Consider the following 16,226-nt stretch of genomic DNA (forward strand, 5'->3'; position numbering starts at 1 on the left):
ATATTTTTCTATTTTTATCCTTTGAACAGACAATACTGAGAAAGACTGTTTTCTTATAACTCACCATTGTGCTTCCTGTTCAAACGTGGTCCTCCTGAGTGTCTTTTCAAATGGATCCATCTTAACCTTGACAGTGGAGAGATGTCATCAACTTCTCCCTTTTTCTCAACTCCCCAATCCAGAGAGTCTCCAAATTTTCTCTTCTTGTAACACTCACTGAAATATAATTCCTCATGGCAGTATCAGCTTAACTCCATTGACCCCATAATACCAAATACTTCCTCTTTTGTCATCCTAGTTCACTCAACATCCATCCTACCCCTGAAGGCAGAGTCAGTTGGGATCTTGTTCAATAGTGTATGCTCAGCAAGTAATCTAGCATCCGACATACAGTAAGTGTTCAATGACTGGATGTTAAATAAACAATTACATTACTAGTGGACAAGTTGACTTTACAGCCATAGTCATAATTAATGTTTCTTTGTTCCTATATTCTATAAAAAATGGTTCATAGATAAAATCAATTATACAGGACTTAAAGGCATGTGATACCAAAAGCAAATTAATGATTTTCTAACCTATATGTTAACCATAATTTTCAAGCTTTTCTCTTGCAAACAGTACTTTCCCTGTTTACCAGATTTAAAATAGTGGAAGCATCTTAACTTTACTCTTCACTCGCTATTTAACATTTCTGGATTCCATCTGTTCTTTTAGAGTAATGTCTCAGGAATTTAATCCTTTGCATTTTTCTTGTAGCTATACTCTTTCAAGTCCTGTCATCCACTCATGAATGAAGTTTTTTTCTCTTCTAACTTTTTCTTTCCACAGCTGTCAGATTATTCTTCATTAACTAGGGTTTTTTTTTTTTCATTATTCTTCGTTATCTAGTGGAGTCGTGTCACTCCACTAAAGCCCCTGAATGGATTTATGTAGCTTACCCATTCCTGTCTAAAATTTTGAGCTAATGATCAGTAACTTTTGTTATTTTGTTATTTTATTACCCTCCTTCTAACTAGTATTCAAATAAACATTTATATCTCAATCCTTACTGACTCCTATCTGCTAATCTTAATATAACTTTCATCTCTTTATTTAGGTTCTTTCTTTTTCATGACATCCCCATTCCTTTTTGCCAGTTTAAGATCTAGCAGAAATTGAAATTTCTCGGAGAAGCTTTTCTGATTATACTCACATGTGAATTTTCTTTCCCAGCTCTGAATGCTAGGAACTCATTCACTGGATTATATATTTCTTTGTACTGTTAGGATCTTGGCTCTGCTGCTTATTTGAACTGTGACCTTGAGAAAGTTATTTAACTTCCTTTGTGTCTCGGTTTTAGCATGCGCAAAGTGGGCAACGTAATAGAATCTATCTTAAACACTTGTAAAGGGTAAATGAGTTAATACATGTGAAGTCCATAGAACAGTTCCTATCACATATTATGTTCAATAACAGTTTTCGTTCTCGTAATTCTTTTCTTTCATCTAAATTAGAGTAGTAAGGCAGAGTCAGGGAGGAAAGTGTCAACTTTTCAAGATAAATAGAGTGACTAGACAAAAGAGTCAACCAGAATTTTTGCATACAAGGTTCAAGGTAAAGGGCTAGGAAGAAACCAGTTGAAAAAAAAGGAAGTCATTCAGATCATCCATCGATGCAGGACCAGAAATATCCCTAAGTGAGCCATTGCTCCAGGAGTTCTTCCCTCTCTGTGGTTTTCCCACAGGTGCTCAAGGTGAGGCTGCTGGCTCTGCCCCCATGACAGAAAACGTCCTTAAGGACTTTTCAAGTAAAGATAAAAATCTCCCTCCTCAGACCATAGCCCATACATCTGAAAGCAGGCCATGGTTTCTGAGCAGATTTGAATCTCCATAGGCGTTTCTAAGTTCTGTAAGAATGTCAAGGGTTCAGAATTCAAGACAAGCAGTCCATTCTGCCAGCTTCATCACACCATAGGTTTCTCCTGTGAAGCAGAGCAGGGTAGTGCGCAATTCTGAGAACGTTTCAATGACTCCACAAAGTTCAGCATCTGTGGAAGCCAGAGGACCAGGTGAGACCTGGGCTTGGATGCACCTTCCAGGCAGCTTCCCTGAGTGAGCTCAGAGGAGATGCACATCAGCTTCTCACCACCAGTGAGCTGTGTGTGTGTAACTTGTCCTGAAAGAAGGGCGTGCATTGCTGACTGGACTACAAAGGCGAAACCGTTTTAGCCTTGGAGACAGCCCGGTCATCTATCTGTGTCAACAAAGAAATAACTTTACCTCAGAGCTCTGGAAAGAAGCTTGAGGCAAGTTTTCTTAGCTCTTATTTCTATGATCATTTTCCACCGAATAAAATCCAACCCACCTCTGTTGTTTTCCTTCATCTCAAACTTGATCAGTAACCACCCTCCCCCCCATTAATTGATGGATTTCTGTTTTCCTCCTGGCTATTCTTATCTTCCCTTTGTGGTCCTAGTTTCAATAAGCCATAGTGAGTCAAATTTTATTATTTGTTATTCATGTGAACTTGGGTAAGTTTTCTGAACCTCTGTGTGTCTAAGTCCAAATTGAAAGGGTCACCACGATACCTGCTTGGCAGGACTGTTGAGACTGAGCACAACACTGACTAAATGACAATTTTTAGCACATTGGAAACTAACGGTCCTAATATACCAACTTTAATGACTGTGGAGAACACCCGTCTAGCATGCTAGCCTTACAAGCGTCTCCCTCAACTCCAGAATAGATAACCTGTACTCACCAACTAATCTCCAAGACTATATCCTGGACCCCATCAGTACGTAGTGAAGCACTTCTGAAATATGTAATCGCCCATGCAAGAGACATATTTAGTTTTTGAGAAAAGCTGCATTACTTTTCAAGAACATCATTTAAAAATTTTATTGTCTCCTCACTCATTTTTTTTTGAAATCTATTGTATCCTAATAATTCTCTCTCTTTCTTTCTCCATATACACATATATACCTACGTATATGTGTATATAATATACTATACATACTATACTGTACATATCTGTATCTGTGCATACTACTGTGTGTTCCCAAATCTACCCTGTTAGCAACCAGAAGAGAATGTAGCTGCTTGAAGGCCCTAGGGCCATGGGAATCTTACCAAATGGAAATCAAGCTCAACCTTTCTTCAACCATTTAAATAGTTAAGAGATTAATCTAATCCAACTACTTCCATTGACCAGAATTGGCAGAGTGAAAAAACAAAAATACCCGTAAAGAAATAATGTCCTAGCTGTGAGGAGGAAACTGATAATATTATTTTCATCTTTAGTATGCTGTTATTCCTTTTTATCACATGTAATGCATATTACAAAATGCCACATTATTTTTTATGCTGCATTAATGAATTGGCAGATTGAAAAACAGAATCACAAAGATTTTTAATGTCTGACCCCAAATCTCAGAACTGCTCTGAAACTCCATTCCTTTTTATTTTCCTTTCAACAGCTTTTCTCTTTCTGACGGCTAATTCATATATCAACTTCTTGGGGCATACATGGCAAATATATGGTTTGAGAAGTAAAATAATTTGGTAATTTAAATAGGGGAGACCTTAGGCAGATTCTGAAGGAGAGAGATTCTGGGGAGACCTTAGGCAGATTCTGAAGCTACAGAATTTTGTATCATTACTCTTCCATCCCATTTTCTCATTCATTCATTCATTCAACTGGGGCCAATTTTGTTCAGTACACGTTTCTTGTTGCCACAAGGAAAGGAGAAATCTTAATATATTTAGGACCATTGTTAAGCTCTGTTGTTATGGCATTTTTTTTTAGCCCATTAGGAAAAAAAAAAACATGAGCAGACCATAGTTAATATTAGGTTGTTTTTCCTTTGTCTTGTCTTCCCTCTCTCATTTTCTCCCTCATACCCTTGTCATTATATATCCATCTATTCAAAAAGTATTGTGGACATTTAGGTTGCTTCCATGTCCTGGCTATTGTGAATAGTGCTGCAATGAACACTGGGGTGCATGTATCTTTTCAACTTATGGTTTTCTTCAGATATATGCCCAGGAGGGGGATTGCTGGATCAGATGGTAGCTCTATTTTCAGTTTTTTAAGGAACCTCCATACTGTTCTCCATAGTCGCCGTACCAGTTTGCATTCCCACCGACAGAGGGTTCCTTCTTCTCCACACCCTCTGCAGCATTTATTGTTTGTAGATTTTTTGATGATGGCCATTCTGACTGGTGTGAGGGGATACCTCATTGTAGTTTTGATTTACATTTCTCTAATAATTAGTGAGATGGATAAAGAATATGTGGTACATATATACAATGGAATGTTACTCAGCCATAAAAAAGAACAAGGTAATGCCATTTGCAGCAACATGGATGGACCTAGAGATTCTCATACTGAGTGAAATAAGTCAGACAAAGACAAATATCATACGATATTGCTTATGATATTGTGGAATCTAAAAAAAAGGCTACAAATGAACTTATCTACAAAACCAAAATAGAGTTACAGATGTAGAAAATAAACTTATGGTTACTGGGAGGTGAGTGAGGTGGGGAGGGATAAATTGGAAGATTGGGACTGACACATACACACTACTATATGTAAAATAGGTAACTAATAAGAACCCGCTGTATAGCACAGGGAACTCTACTCAATACTCTATAATGGTCTATATGGGAAAAGAATCTAAAAAAGAGTGTATATATGTATTTGTATAACAGATTCACTTTGCTGTACATCTGAAACTAACACAACATTGTGAATCAATTATACCCAAATAAAAATTTTAAAAAAGTATTGTGCACTTATTAGGCAGCAGACATTCTCTTAGGCACTGGCAGTAGTGTCCCTCACATGGTTTCTGCTGATGTGGAGGATACAGTTTACTGGGCTACCCCATCCTCCCACCACCACTACCACCACCATAGTACACACACACACGTACATGCACACGTGTATGCACACAAACACACCTGGATTCACAGTGTCTCAGATGATATCTATGTTATCTTTAGTAGGTGAGGTCCTATCAGTTTTTCACATACATTGGTCTACTAACTAGACCACCCGCATCAGCATCACCCAATCTTCTTAAAAGTACATTCTGGAGCCCCACCCAGATTTACTAAATGTGAGTCTCTGGAAATGAAGTCTGAAAACTCTTATTTTTAAAAAACTTCCAAGAAATCATGGTGCAGAGCCAGACATGATAAACCACTCTCTTACACTGTGAAACTTGCTGTTACTACCAATGTCAAAACTCACTTGCCCTGTTCCTGATAGAATAAATCTGTCAAAAGAACTCATTAATAACTGCAGTGGTTCAGTGTTGCTATAAAGAAAATTTGCGTTTGAGAAAGAGACTTGAGGACAAATGTCTTACACTGATGGAATAAATATACAATGTGGATGTTTTAGGAACTCTAGTGTTAATAAAGAAGAATATTTGGGGGCAGCCAGCATTGCTGGTTTGCCTCCAAATCCACCATGGAATGGGTACAGATTCCTATTTATACAGTAGAATTATATATTAAAGGAGAAAAGTGAAACTTGTATGTATTTAGGAATCAATCATTTTTATTACTAGAGCCGTGGTGTATAATGGAAGGAGGAAAATATTTAGCCAAGCCCGTTAAAATAAAGTGGTTGAGTCACTGTTTGCAGAAATACATGAAAATGAGGTTGATGACTCATGCACTGTCTCACTTTTCTGGGGAGACAGCTGCTCACCATTAATGACCAGCAACAGTGAGGAGTGATCCATCGGCCCTGTTCTGGCCCAGGGGAATACACCACCTGTTCAGTTTAGCACTATGGCTTCCACAAATCAGCATCAAAATGAAGCCTCTAGATTCTTTCAAAAATTGTTGGGACTGCTGAACCAGAATGGAAATAATGTGTAGCTTTTATGTAAAAACATCAAGAGATTCAAAAACCTTTGTTTGTTCTCCCTGGTTAGTGTTTGGAATTACTCAGAAGAAATAGCGCTGTCACTGTGTGGTGAAAATCTTTGGCAGAATGCAAATTGTTAACTCAAGTGTTCTGTATTAATGAAATGCTTTCAGATTCATTGGAAGCTAAATGTCCCTGGATCTATGCTGACAAACACCTGTGGGAAAAGAAATGCATTTTGAGTGTGAATCTGAGTAACCTTCTTAGTCCTGGAGAAATAAGAGAATTCAATAAATACAACCAAGAAAATTGCCCAAAAATTTTGAGCTCATAATTTTCACTGGATATTAAAGTTTATGCCATACAAAACAATTGATTCTCACTGTTTTATTTTCTCTTGCTAACTCCAACTAAGTTTCTTATCTTTTCTGGGAATAAATGTCTCATTTTTTCCTTTACAGATTTTTGTTTCCATAACTTTGTTCACGATATCCTCCCAGCTAGATTAATCTCACACCGTTATCTATGTTAGCAAAGTCACAGACACCCTTTACGACCTTGGCTAGCTGGCTTTCTTTCTCCGATGAAGTTTCAAAGCAGCCTAACTCAAGGGTGTTTCTAGCTCTTTGAAATATTAATATTTAGAGATTCAGGTTTTCTGAATCAACTTGAATTTCTGAGTTAAAAATGGTGGAAACTTGGAAAATGACTAAAATATTTTTCATAGGCTTTGTAGTTTTCTATATAGTGGAAAACCTGAGTTTATAGTTATTTAAGAAACTAAAATTTAGTAAAATTAATATACATTTTACAAATCTTAGTATACTCAAAATATTACTTTGTAATACTAAAAATAGCCTTCAACATCAGCGAAGTACTGTGAAGAGTTTACTCGTAAACTAACAAGTCAGTCTACCACAGTTTCATGGATCCTGGAAAAAGACGTGAACCTTCTGGGTCAGAGATAAAGGCATTTATTACTTATAGCACAGCAAGAAAGCATGAGCATTTGCATCATTGCACCAGCTTTCTTCACCTGACAAGTCCCATGGGGATATTGCTGATGTGCCCAGATGGATGCTTATACACATACTAAAGAAGAAGAATCTGAACTTAGAGAACTCAAGTCTTTCATAATGGGTAGTAAGCATGCCTGACCTCTGCCTAAAAAGAGATTATGCTTATTTTACTGGACAGTAAGCATGACTACTTTTTGTTCCAGAACAAAGGTTAATTAGTACCTCTGCATCAAAGATATGCAGACATGTGAGAGATTCATGGAGAATTGTCTCTATATTAACTTCTGAAGAATTGTCTCTTAAGTACAGTACTATGTCAACCACTCTGATAAATATGACCAACAGAAGCTGAAACCACATCTGTTCAGTTCATCTCAAACAACATTTCTTTAAGACTACTGGCAACATGATCTCAAATATTAGGATGAGGCCAACTTTCAGGATTGACCTCAACTATCCCTCTGTCCCCGCAGGGTTCCAGATCCAACTGAACAAATCCTGTTGTGGTCTACCTTAGAAATACAGGTAGCTTTCTCCCTAAGTTTGTGTAATTGACATTTCCACTTGGCCTGAGATATTAATCCAGGCAAAATAGGAAGTATTAGAGTGTTGCACAGACTCTACCTTGATCAGCTAGGAGGAAGTCTAGGGCAATTCCATCACCATTACCATCCTGACCAGTGAATTGAGGGTGGTCTGATGACCTTTCAAAGTCAAGGTGATGTAATTCATCAAGTCAGATAAAATCAGGGACAAATGTAGTAATGTCCTTTCTAACTGGAGGATTCCCATTGTATGGATAAGTGCCCGCAGGGTAAACATAAATTATAGTATATATGGGTAAGTTATACCTTTGGGAATCTTCTCTCAGTAGGCCAGGTCAGCCTTATTTTTGAGACACCTCCACAGCCATGTGACCTATTGGTGATATTTCTATGATCACCCCTAGAGTGCAAGCCACCATGTTTTAAGGAAAAAGTGAAGATAATGACTGGCTTCCATACAAGATTTAGTTTTAGGAGTGCACATAATATCTCCAGAAATAAATCACTGTTTACAATTGTTGGTGCCCCTCAGGGATATTCATATCTCTTGGGGATTGATATCTGTTGACTGCCTCCAATATGGTATACTGCTCAGCTGGTAGGCTTATCATCTCAGTTCAGTTTGAATAATTGAGGCTAGTCTTTGTTTTTGGAGGGATATCTGAGGGTAATAAGTACAACTTATCCTGATTGTTGATGCCATCTGGCTGGTGACATTCGTGTGCCTCACAGAATGATTGATGAATGGTTTTGGAAATGGGGCTGGAGGGGACATCCAGAAGATGCCATAGTGAGTCAGCTCTGTCTCAACCCTGTTCTACAAGGAGAAGACTGTCTATTTTTTACATCTATCTGTTTATCTGTCTCCCCATCCATCCATCCATGACATCTATCTATCTATCTATCTATCTATCTACATTTAAAGACACACTTTATCAGACTTAAGAAAATAGGAGGGTAGGAGGTTGGGATGCCTTCCTCACCTCAAACCTAGTAAGACTTGTTTAGTGGAAACACTGAGAGCTTAATATGTGACCCCCAGTAACTACACTGGTATTGACCTGCAGTTTAGAATTTGTTTAGGAAAAGGATGTGTTTTACATGGACCAGGTATAGACCACATGCAAAAATAGTGAAATTGTACTGAGTTCTTTTCAATGAATTCCCAGGGAGAGGTGAAACTGACTCAACTTAGAGAAAATGAGGTGTCATCAAATTTATAGGGACTGATGAAGTATTAATTGACCAGCTAAAATTGGAATGCAATTTACTGCATTAAGGACCCTGCAGGTTACAGAGTCCTGGTGATGGGGGAAGGTCTTTTAATAACCCAAGATGGAATTGCTTAGAACTGAACATATTTAATTACTGCATTGAGATTGTGTTCATTATTTTCAGTGACTATGAGATTTTCTAGTTTATAAGACTGACCAGAGAATTACATAGCCTGAGTAAGTTTTCACACAGGAGCAAAAGAAAAACAGCCCCAATGTGCAAATCTGAAGAAGCAAAATAAAGTTATTTTCTGATCATATCCATAGAGTTATGTTTTTACAACATTCTACATAACATACTGTTATATAATGAACTGTGCAATCTACTTAAGATAAATAGGACTTAATACATATTACATATAATTTATAATAATATATGCTATATATGTGTCATATATGGTGTTGAGATAACTTCAAATTTCTCCCCATTACAAATTGATGAAAAAGCCAGATATGGTAAAGAAAATTATCTATATTCTCATTCAGTCTATATGCTGTTTTCTTCCTTAACCTACTTTTTTTTTTTTTTTTTTTGCTTCACACACTCAGATTTATTGGATCTTTTCATTCTAATTGTAGAGAAATTGGTCTATATCACATCGGTGATTTTTTAAAACACTTATTGTAAATAAATAACCAAGGGTATTGTCTGACTTAAAAGTGTTCCCCCCCCCTCCTTTGGTGCACACTGAAAGATTCCTACTGCTAGCTACTTATCACCCTTAAATGATTTTTATTTCCTTTTGTGTGGCTCAGTGGTGGTCTGTTTTCTCTGATCTGAATAATTTGAGTTATGTGTCTGTGCCCTCAATTCAGCTCCTCCTGTAAAATGCTATGTTCTGCATCATGAAGTGGGTTTTATAGCCCCATCTCTTTGGCAGAAAGAGTGAGATTGGAGTTTGAGCTTCTAACAGCACTTGATTGACAGTTGTGGTCACCTTGGAAAGTCCTGTGTGACTCCATTAAATGTCCCTTAAACTGTGGTATGTTATTTTATTAATTAATGAAAAAGGTGATCATTTTTTCCTCCATGTGGGTTGTATTCATCATGATCACATATTCATTTTCACACTTCCCAGAATAAATATTCTCTGTTTTCTACACTGACTCCATGTGCAGTGATGTTGGAAAAAAAATTTTTTTGTTTTTAAAATACAAAGGTGTTTTTGAAACAGGTTAAGTTTTTTGACAAGGAAAGATTATTGTTGCATATGCTTTAAGGAACCTTCAACCCAAGACTTGATGTATGAAATAGGTGTACTAGAGAATCGTTTTTTTAATTTTTCATATTAAGTAATTTTAAATTTTATGATTACCTGGAACTTTTTAAGTGTAGTTCAGTTTTACATGACGTTTATCTAGTAGGAGTTCAGGCTGCTAAGTAGATGCTGAGATTACGATGAAACGTCAATGTGTGACTCCTTTCTGATCTTGCTTTCGGGTTGTCCCTGGAGCACCGCCCTGGGGAGCAGTAGAGATGCGTGTGGTGATTCAGCGGATCCCATTCTGCCTGATGCTGTGCTGCGAGGTTGTGCTTCCAGTCTCAGAGCTGGTCTGTTCACTCACGTAGAACTCTATCTGGTCTGTTTTCTGAACCTGGGTATGAGTTGATCATTTGCAGTTTTCTTGACCTGGTTTACTTCTAATCATGTTAAGGAGGGTTCTGAAAAATGGTCATTGAGAAATCAAACTGGGAAAATAATGCATTCTCTAAAGTCTGATCTACAATTAGATTGACTTTATTAGTCACGGTGTACTTTGTTGTTACTTATTGTTTGCAGAGTTTTTATTTATCAAATACTCCGTTTAATCCTACCAGATACCCCCTTTGACATCAATGCCTTCAAACTACAGGGTTGTATTTTAGGTATGTCAGAGCATCTTAAAATATTTTTGCCATTTTATAATATCAATCTGTGATCTTTCTATGATTTGAGAGTAGATTGACATTTCCAAGCAAATGTAACAGACAAGTTCTCTGGATATTTGATATGTATTTCTATTTATGTATTTATTTTGATATATCCTCCAAACCCATTTGGTCATTCAATTCATATAATATGGAAATCTGCTATGATATCAGATGGGAAATCTTGAATCCTGGACACTAATTGCTATGCCTCCTGCACTGAACAGTACCTTACTTTGACAATCAGGAAAGTGTTGTTGCTAAATATATAGGGGTGAGGGACCTGACTTCCCCGTAGTTTCTGAGGAATTTGTAAGAATTTGTGAATATACCTATTGTTATTTTTCTGTTTGTTTCAAAGTATAAGTAAAATTTTTTGAGCACATTGTCTTTTAATATCGTAACTCTCCATGTTAGGAATACTCTACCCAAAGTATTAGGCTTTCTTTATAAAATATAGAGGAGGGGGAGACAGAGAGAGAGAGAGAGTGTATATAACTCAAAAATCTGAAGATGGAAAAATGCCAGGATTGGACAAAGACTACCTGCAGTGTTAGATGAACAAGCCAGGTCTGTGCTAGGTGGAGTTCCCCACATTCTTCTCAGGGTTAAAAAAGGCAGACACGTTGGGCTTCCCTGGTGGCGCAGTGGTTGAGAGTCTGCCTGCCGATGCAGGGGACACGGGTTCGAGCCCTGGTCTGGGAAGATCCCGCATGCCGCGGAGCAACTGGGCCCGTGAGCCACAATTACTGAGCCTGCGCGTCTGGAGCCTGTGCTCCGCAACAAGAGAGGCCGCGATAGTGAGAGGCCCGCGCACCGCGATGAAGAGTGGCCCCTGCTTGCCACAACTAGAGAAAGCCCTCGCACAGAAACGAAGACCCAACACAGCCAAAAATAAATAAATAAAAAAAAAAAAAAAAAAAAAAAGGCAGACGCCCCTGATCCTGAACACAGAAGACAGCTCTCATATTTTGCCATCAGGAGTGTTTAGAGCAGCCTCAGGTCTCACACACCTGTCTTCATGGCTACTCTCCTGACTGAACTTTCAGGTGCAACTGCCCAACATTTGTCCATAAGATGCTAGGTTCGGATCTGAATTTTTTGACATTGTTGTTTTCTCTATTTTTAAAATCTAACTTTTCCTACAATATGCTGACAATATATTCCTAGAAATTGAAGCTCTGTGCCCCAGAGAATGAGCCTTTTTTTTTTTAGTGTGAAAATTTGAAATAACAATTTTCCAAGCACATTTCTATGTGTATTTTAAAATATTTTAGTTTATATTGTGAAAACTATGATACAAAGACAAGAGTGTATGAAATATATACATACCCTTTTAAAATAATAGAAATAAAACAAATACCCACGTCACTACTATACACGTCAAGAAATAAAATACTGGCAGTGTCTTAGAAAATCAACATTCCTTCCTTGCTTGCTTGCTGTGTGACCTTGGGCACAATATTTAGCCTCTCTCTGCCTTGTTTTATGATTTATAAAATGAGAGAGGATAATAGTAATACCTAAATCAGAAATGTTATATGTTTGTGCTGAGAACAACTGGCATATACTTAAACATTCTGTAAGTGTTCATTTAAAAAAATTCTCTTTGCATATTGTGTTGCCTTTATCATTTCGTTGGGGGTAAGGTTTGAAAAAAATCCATGTTACAGATATGTTGATATGAAAGAGATACAGCATCTTCTTTTACATTGGTTCAAGGAGATTTTTAAAACAGGTACCTTGGTTCATATGTAATAGATAAGGATTATTAATAAAATATAGGTGTGTGAAATTCCTTAACTATGGTTTTAAGTGAAAATGTAAGTTACAGAAGAGTAGATGTAGAAGACAGTATTCAGAAAATCTTGGTAAATTGTTTTTACTTCTACGTACTTTGATTGTACTTATGTAGTAATACTTTACTTAATGTACACTTAAAATATGTCAAAATAAGTCATTGATACTTTTGTTGCGCCTTTAACAAGAATATCTATAGAAACTCTACTGTGCTTGAGAAAGTGAATTTCACATGCAGTTAAACTACTTTAAATTTTCATTTCAGAATAATTTTATTTATGTCTCAGTTGAAAATCAATTTTCTTTGATTGATTGTGGCAATTCAACAATTTAATTACTAACAGATTCTATTCTTTCTGAAAAACACAGGTGAAAGCTAAAGTTTATCATTTTTTCAAGCTTTCATCTCTCTGATCCTATCTTGTCTTGATTTGAAGACTCCAGTTTCCTGATGCATTTGAGAGCATTGCCACTAAGTGTTTTATATTGATATACTTAGCATGATATTAATGGCAATGATGTGGAAAAGAGACAGTGTATTGGCAACATTTTTAGACATGCAAAACTGCATTGTCCATTTACTAAGATAATCTGTGTTAAGACATTTAAGATAATTCACACACCATAAGCATTCCATTTGAAATATTATTATTATTTTTTAAGACGTAGGGGGAAAATGTCCCAGCATAACACATAAATAGCTGGTAAGTGCAGCTTGAAGAAAGCTGAAGAGATCTAGCCTAGTGTGTATTCCAGTTATATAGAATGGCCCCTGACTCATGAGAAGAGGCAACATTAGCCAAATGTTCTTGCCATCTTGTAATTAAATAAAGTAAAGACACCATGCCTTAGTCAGGAGAAAAGATGGAGGACAGAAGAGTAGATGTCAGGGTGTCAGCCACTAGATGGAGAGTTAGTTCTTAGCCTGGTTGCCATGACCAGCTCTGAGACTCCCTAAACTGATTTAGTATTTATCTCCTTTTTATGTATATATTTTTTCCCCTTGTTCTCTCCAGTCCCTTAGGTGTCCCTCAGTATAATTACATACAGTTTGCAGAAAGAGGCTACCAGCATATCTATCAGCACATGTGAGGACTGTTAAAGGCATCTGAAGAGGCGAAAATACGCTTAAATCCCACATGCTGAGACTAAATGATAGGCCATAATAACCGTTCACGCCAATTCTTGCCCATTCCTTGTATTTTTTTCTTTTGAACGAGATTATAGTTACTGGTAATCAACACAGATCCCTGAGGGAAGGATGCAGTGAGGAGAAAGCTATTGTTTTCTTCAGGATTCAAACAGCATCAAATAAAAAGCCAAGAACCAGCACACATAGAAAAATCCACATAGAAAAATCGGTGGTCTGACCTAGATAAATGTGTCAATAACCAGGATAACAACAACAGGAACAATAAAGTGACTGAATACATAGAAATGCAACAATTCAAGCCACAATTATCAATGATAACCTTTTCACATACAACTTTTAATGCGAGATGTAGAGTCTAAAGGTAACTAAATGTGAGTTCTCCTGTAAGTAATGTCATTAAAAATGAAGGTTGCAAATAGAACTAAATGTTAATATATGCAGATCTATGCACCTCATCTTCAAAAGAATTCACTTTTTTTATTGAGACGCAGCAATTGTGTGACAGAGCCTTGTCAACTGAAGAACTTAATAGTGGCAATTACCTTTTATAAAGAATCATAATACACCTTGGAGTCAAAACTCATATGCTTTTTTGGGCAAAAGAAAGGTATTGGGATGCTTTGAATGTTTAAGAAGTATTGCTTCTTATATGAATATATTTAAAGTGCAAACTCTGAAGATGCTGGGCTATAAGAATAACTGAGTCAGAGGAGAGAGACTAGCAAACCCACAGTTAGATTACAGTGTGGTAAGTGTCAAAGCAGGGATGCTTAGGGGAGAGAATTTCACTCACTTTAGGGCCAGAGGAGATGGCTAAGCTGAGTTCTGAAGAGGAGGTATGTGAAGTGTAGAAGCTGCAGCGTTGAGAACAAGGAAGGATGTTCAGAGAACTGCAGGTCCTTTGCAGTAAAGAACTTGAGGAAGGCATGTCCAGGAGAGTTTTGGGGAAAATAGAGGCCAGGTCAGTAAGAAGAAAGAGGTACACTTTATATACTGCCTTTCTTCCTTTTTGTGTCACACTTTTAACATGTCTTTGTTTCTGAGAATGGTAGAAGATCAATCTTAGGGCCTGTATCCCTTTGTGCTAATTAGACCAACTCCCCTGTGTACTCATAGTCATTCACTATCATAGTTACTTAGTCGCTGTTTTCTTCTTAGGTTTTCACTCCTGACATTCAATGGCAAGTGCTAAAAGCTGCCTGTGAGGCATGAGTGACTCGAAAAAGGCAAAAACAGCATTAGTAGCCTGAGTAAAGTGTCTGTTTGGAGTCCCAAAGCAGTTTATTCTTTGAATTTTTGCAGATGTGTGTGAGGATTTTAGTGTGTTAGGTGAGAATGAGAATCATTATGAAAAAAAAAAAATATGGTGCTTAGTTTCAGAGGATGATGACTCATCAGGATACATGAAGGCAGTTTCTCTTTTAAGGTGATGACAGCTTAAAATTAAAGCTATTATTTTTCTTTTTTTTTTTTTTTTTTTTTTCAAGACATAGGATAAATTTTTATTGAGCCTTTTAGTTTACAACATGAGGTAAAAGGCAAGTCAGTTCTCTTTAAGTGATATTCTACACAGCTGTAGTAAAATATTTTAAACTTCAAGGATTTATAATGGATTACATTTCTTAGAAGTTGTTGGGGATCAAGTAAACAAGTTCTAACTTAACTTCTTGAATTTTCCAGTTGACTCTTCCCTTACAATAGTAACCAGTTCTAGACACCCAAGTTTCTTCAAGGCTGTGTTTTATTGTTGCTGATGTCTTTACTATTTCAGTCAATATCCACTAATTCCACTTCAAAAATTAGTTTTGCATTTGGTGGAATTTTGGCATCAGGCTGTCCTTTCTTTCCATAAGCCCATTCTGGTTCAATCTCCAGTCGAGCCTTTTCTCCTTTACTCATAGTCAAGAGTGCTTCATCCCATCCTCTGATAACTTTGCCTATCCCAACCTTAAAACTTAAAGGCTTGGCATTTTTCTTCTTCTTCGAACTCGTTTGAATATTAGTATCAAAAACAGTCCCATCCTGTAGTGTTCCTGTATACCAGCAGTGAACAATATCTCCCTTTTTGGGAAAGTTGGTTTTATCTCCTTTTTTAAGAACAGATTTTGTATATTTTGGTGGCCCCTCATCCAGAGTCTCTTCAGACTTGGTTTCTTTGGGTTTATCTTCATTAAGCTTCACATTTTTCACCTGCTCAGACACTTTGCTTATACTTTCAGTACCCTTGAAACGCTTACTTTCAAAAAGATGGTTATAGGCTGTAACCAAATGGTCCTTGTTAGCTGTCTTGGCCACATTTTTAATGTTTCCTAATAACTTATGTTCTGCAAGAAACGAATCTGAACCGTGATCCTGCAGAAACTTGATAATGTCCTTCTTAGGGAGCTGCTCGCTGCGCAGCTGCTCCACGGTCCAGGCCCGCTGCGGAACGACCGCCGCCATCTTCCCCCGCTGCCTCCGCTTTTATTATTTTTCTACTAGATGCATATCTGGTCTATTAATTATGCATTCAACACGTCATGTGCAAAATGAGTTAAGGGATAAGGATTAATGGATCAAGAAAATCACAGCTGTAAATAATAAAAATATCTTCTTAAATTGTTTCATAATTTTATGCTGACTTTAATGTAACATTTTTATTAAATGTGTTTTTACCCA

At 37.1% G+C, this 16,226-nt stretch overlaps 1 protein-coding gene across 1 annotated transcript; it reads right to left on the reverse strand.

Annotated features, from left to right (window-relative positions):
- Positions 1 to 15,059: 15,059 nt before the first annotated feature.
- LOC133075624 (peptidyl-prolyl cis-trans isomerase FKBP3) lies at positions 15,060 to 16,019 on the reverse strand. Its single transcript, XM_061169952.1, has one exon. The coding sequence runs from the start codon at positions 16,008 to 16,010 to the stop codon at positions 15,336 to 15,338; it is 675 nt and encodes a 224-aa protein (XP_061025935.1). The 5' UTR covers positions 16,011 to 16,019; the 3' UTR covers positions 15,060 to 15,335.
- Positions 16,020 to 16,226: the final 207 nt, after the last annotated feature.

Source organism: Eubalaena glacialis, chromosome 15 (assembly GCF_028564815.1).
Source record: "Eubalaena glacialis isolate mEubGla1 chromosome 15, mEubGla1.1.hap2.+ XY, whole genome shotgun sequence".
In the NCBI taxonomy this organism is placed as follows: domain Eukaryota; kingdom Metazoa; phylum Chordata; class Mammalia; order Artiodactyla; family Balaenidae; genus Eubalaena; species Eubalaena glacialis.

Bases quoted from the DNA above. Each gene is read 5' to 3' on its own strand.
- LOC133075624 (XM_061169952.1), bottom strand. From the start codon at position 16,010: ATGGCGGCGGTCGTTCCGCAGCGGGCCTGGACCGTGGAGCAGCTGCGC.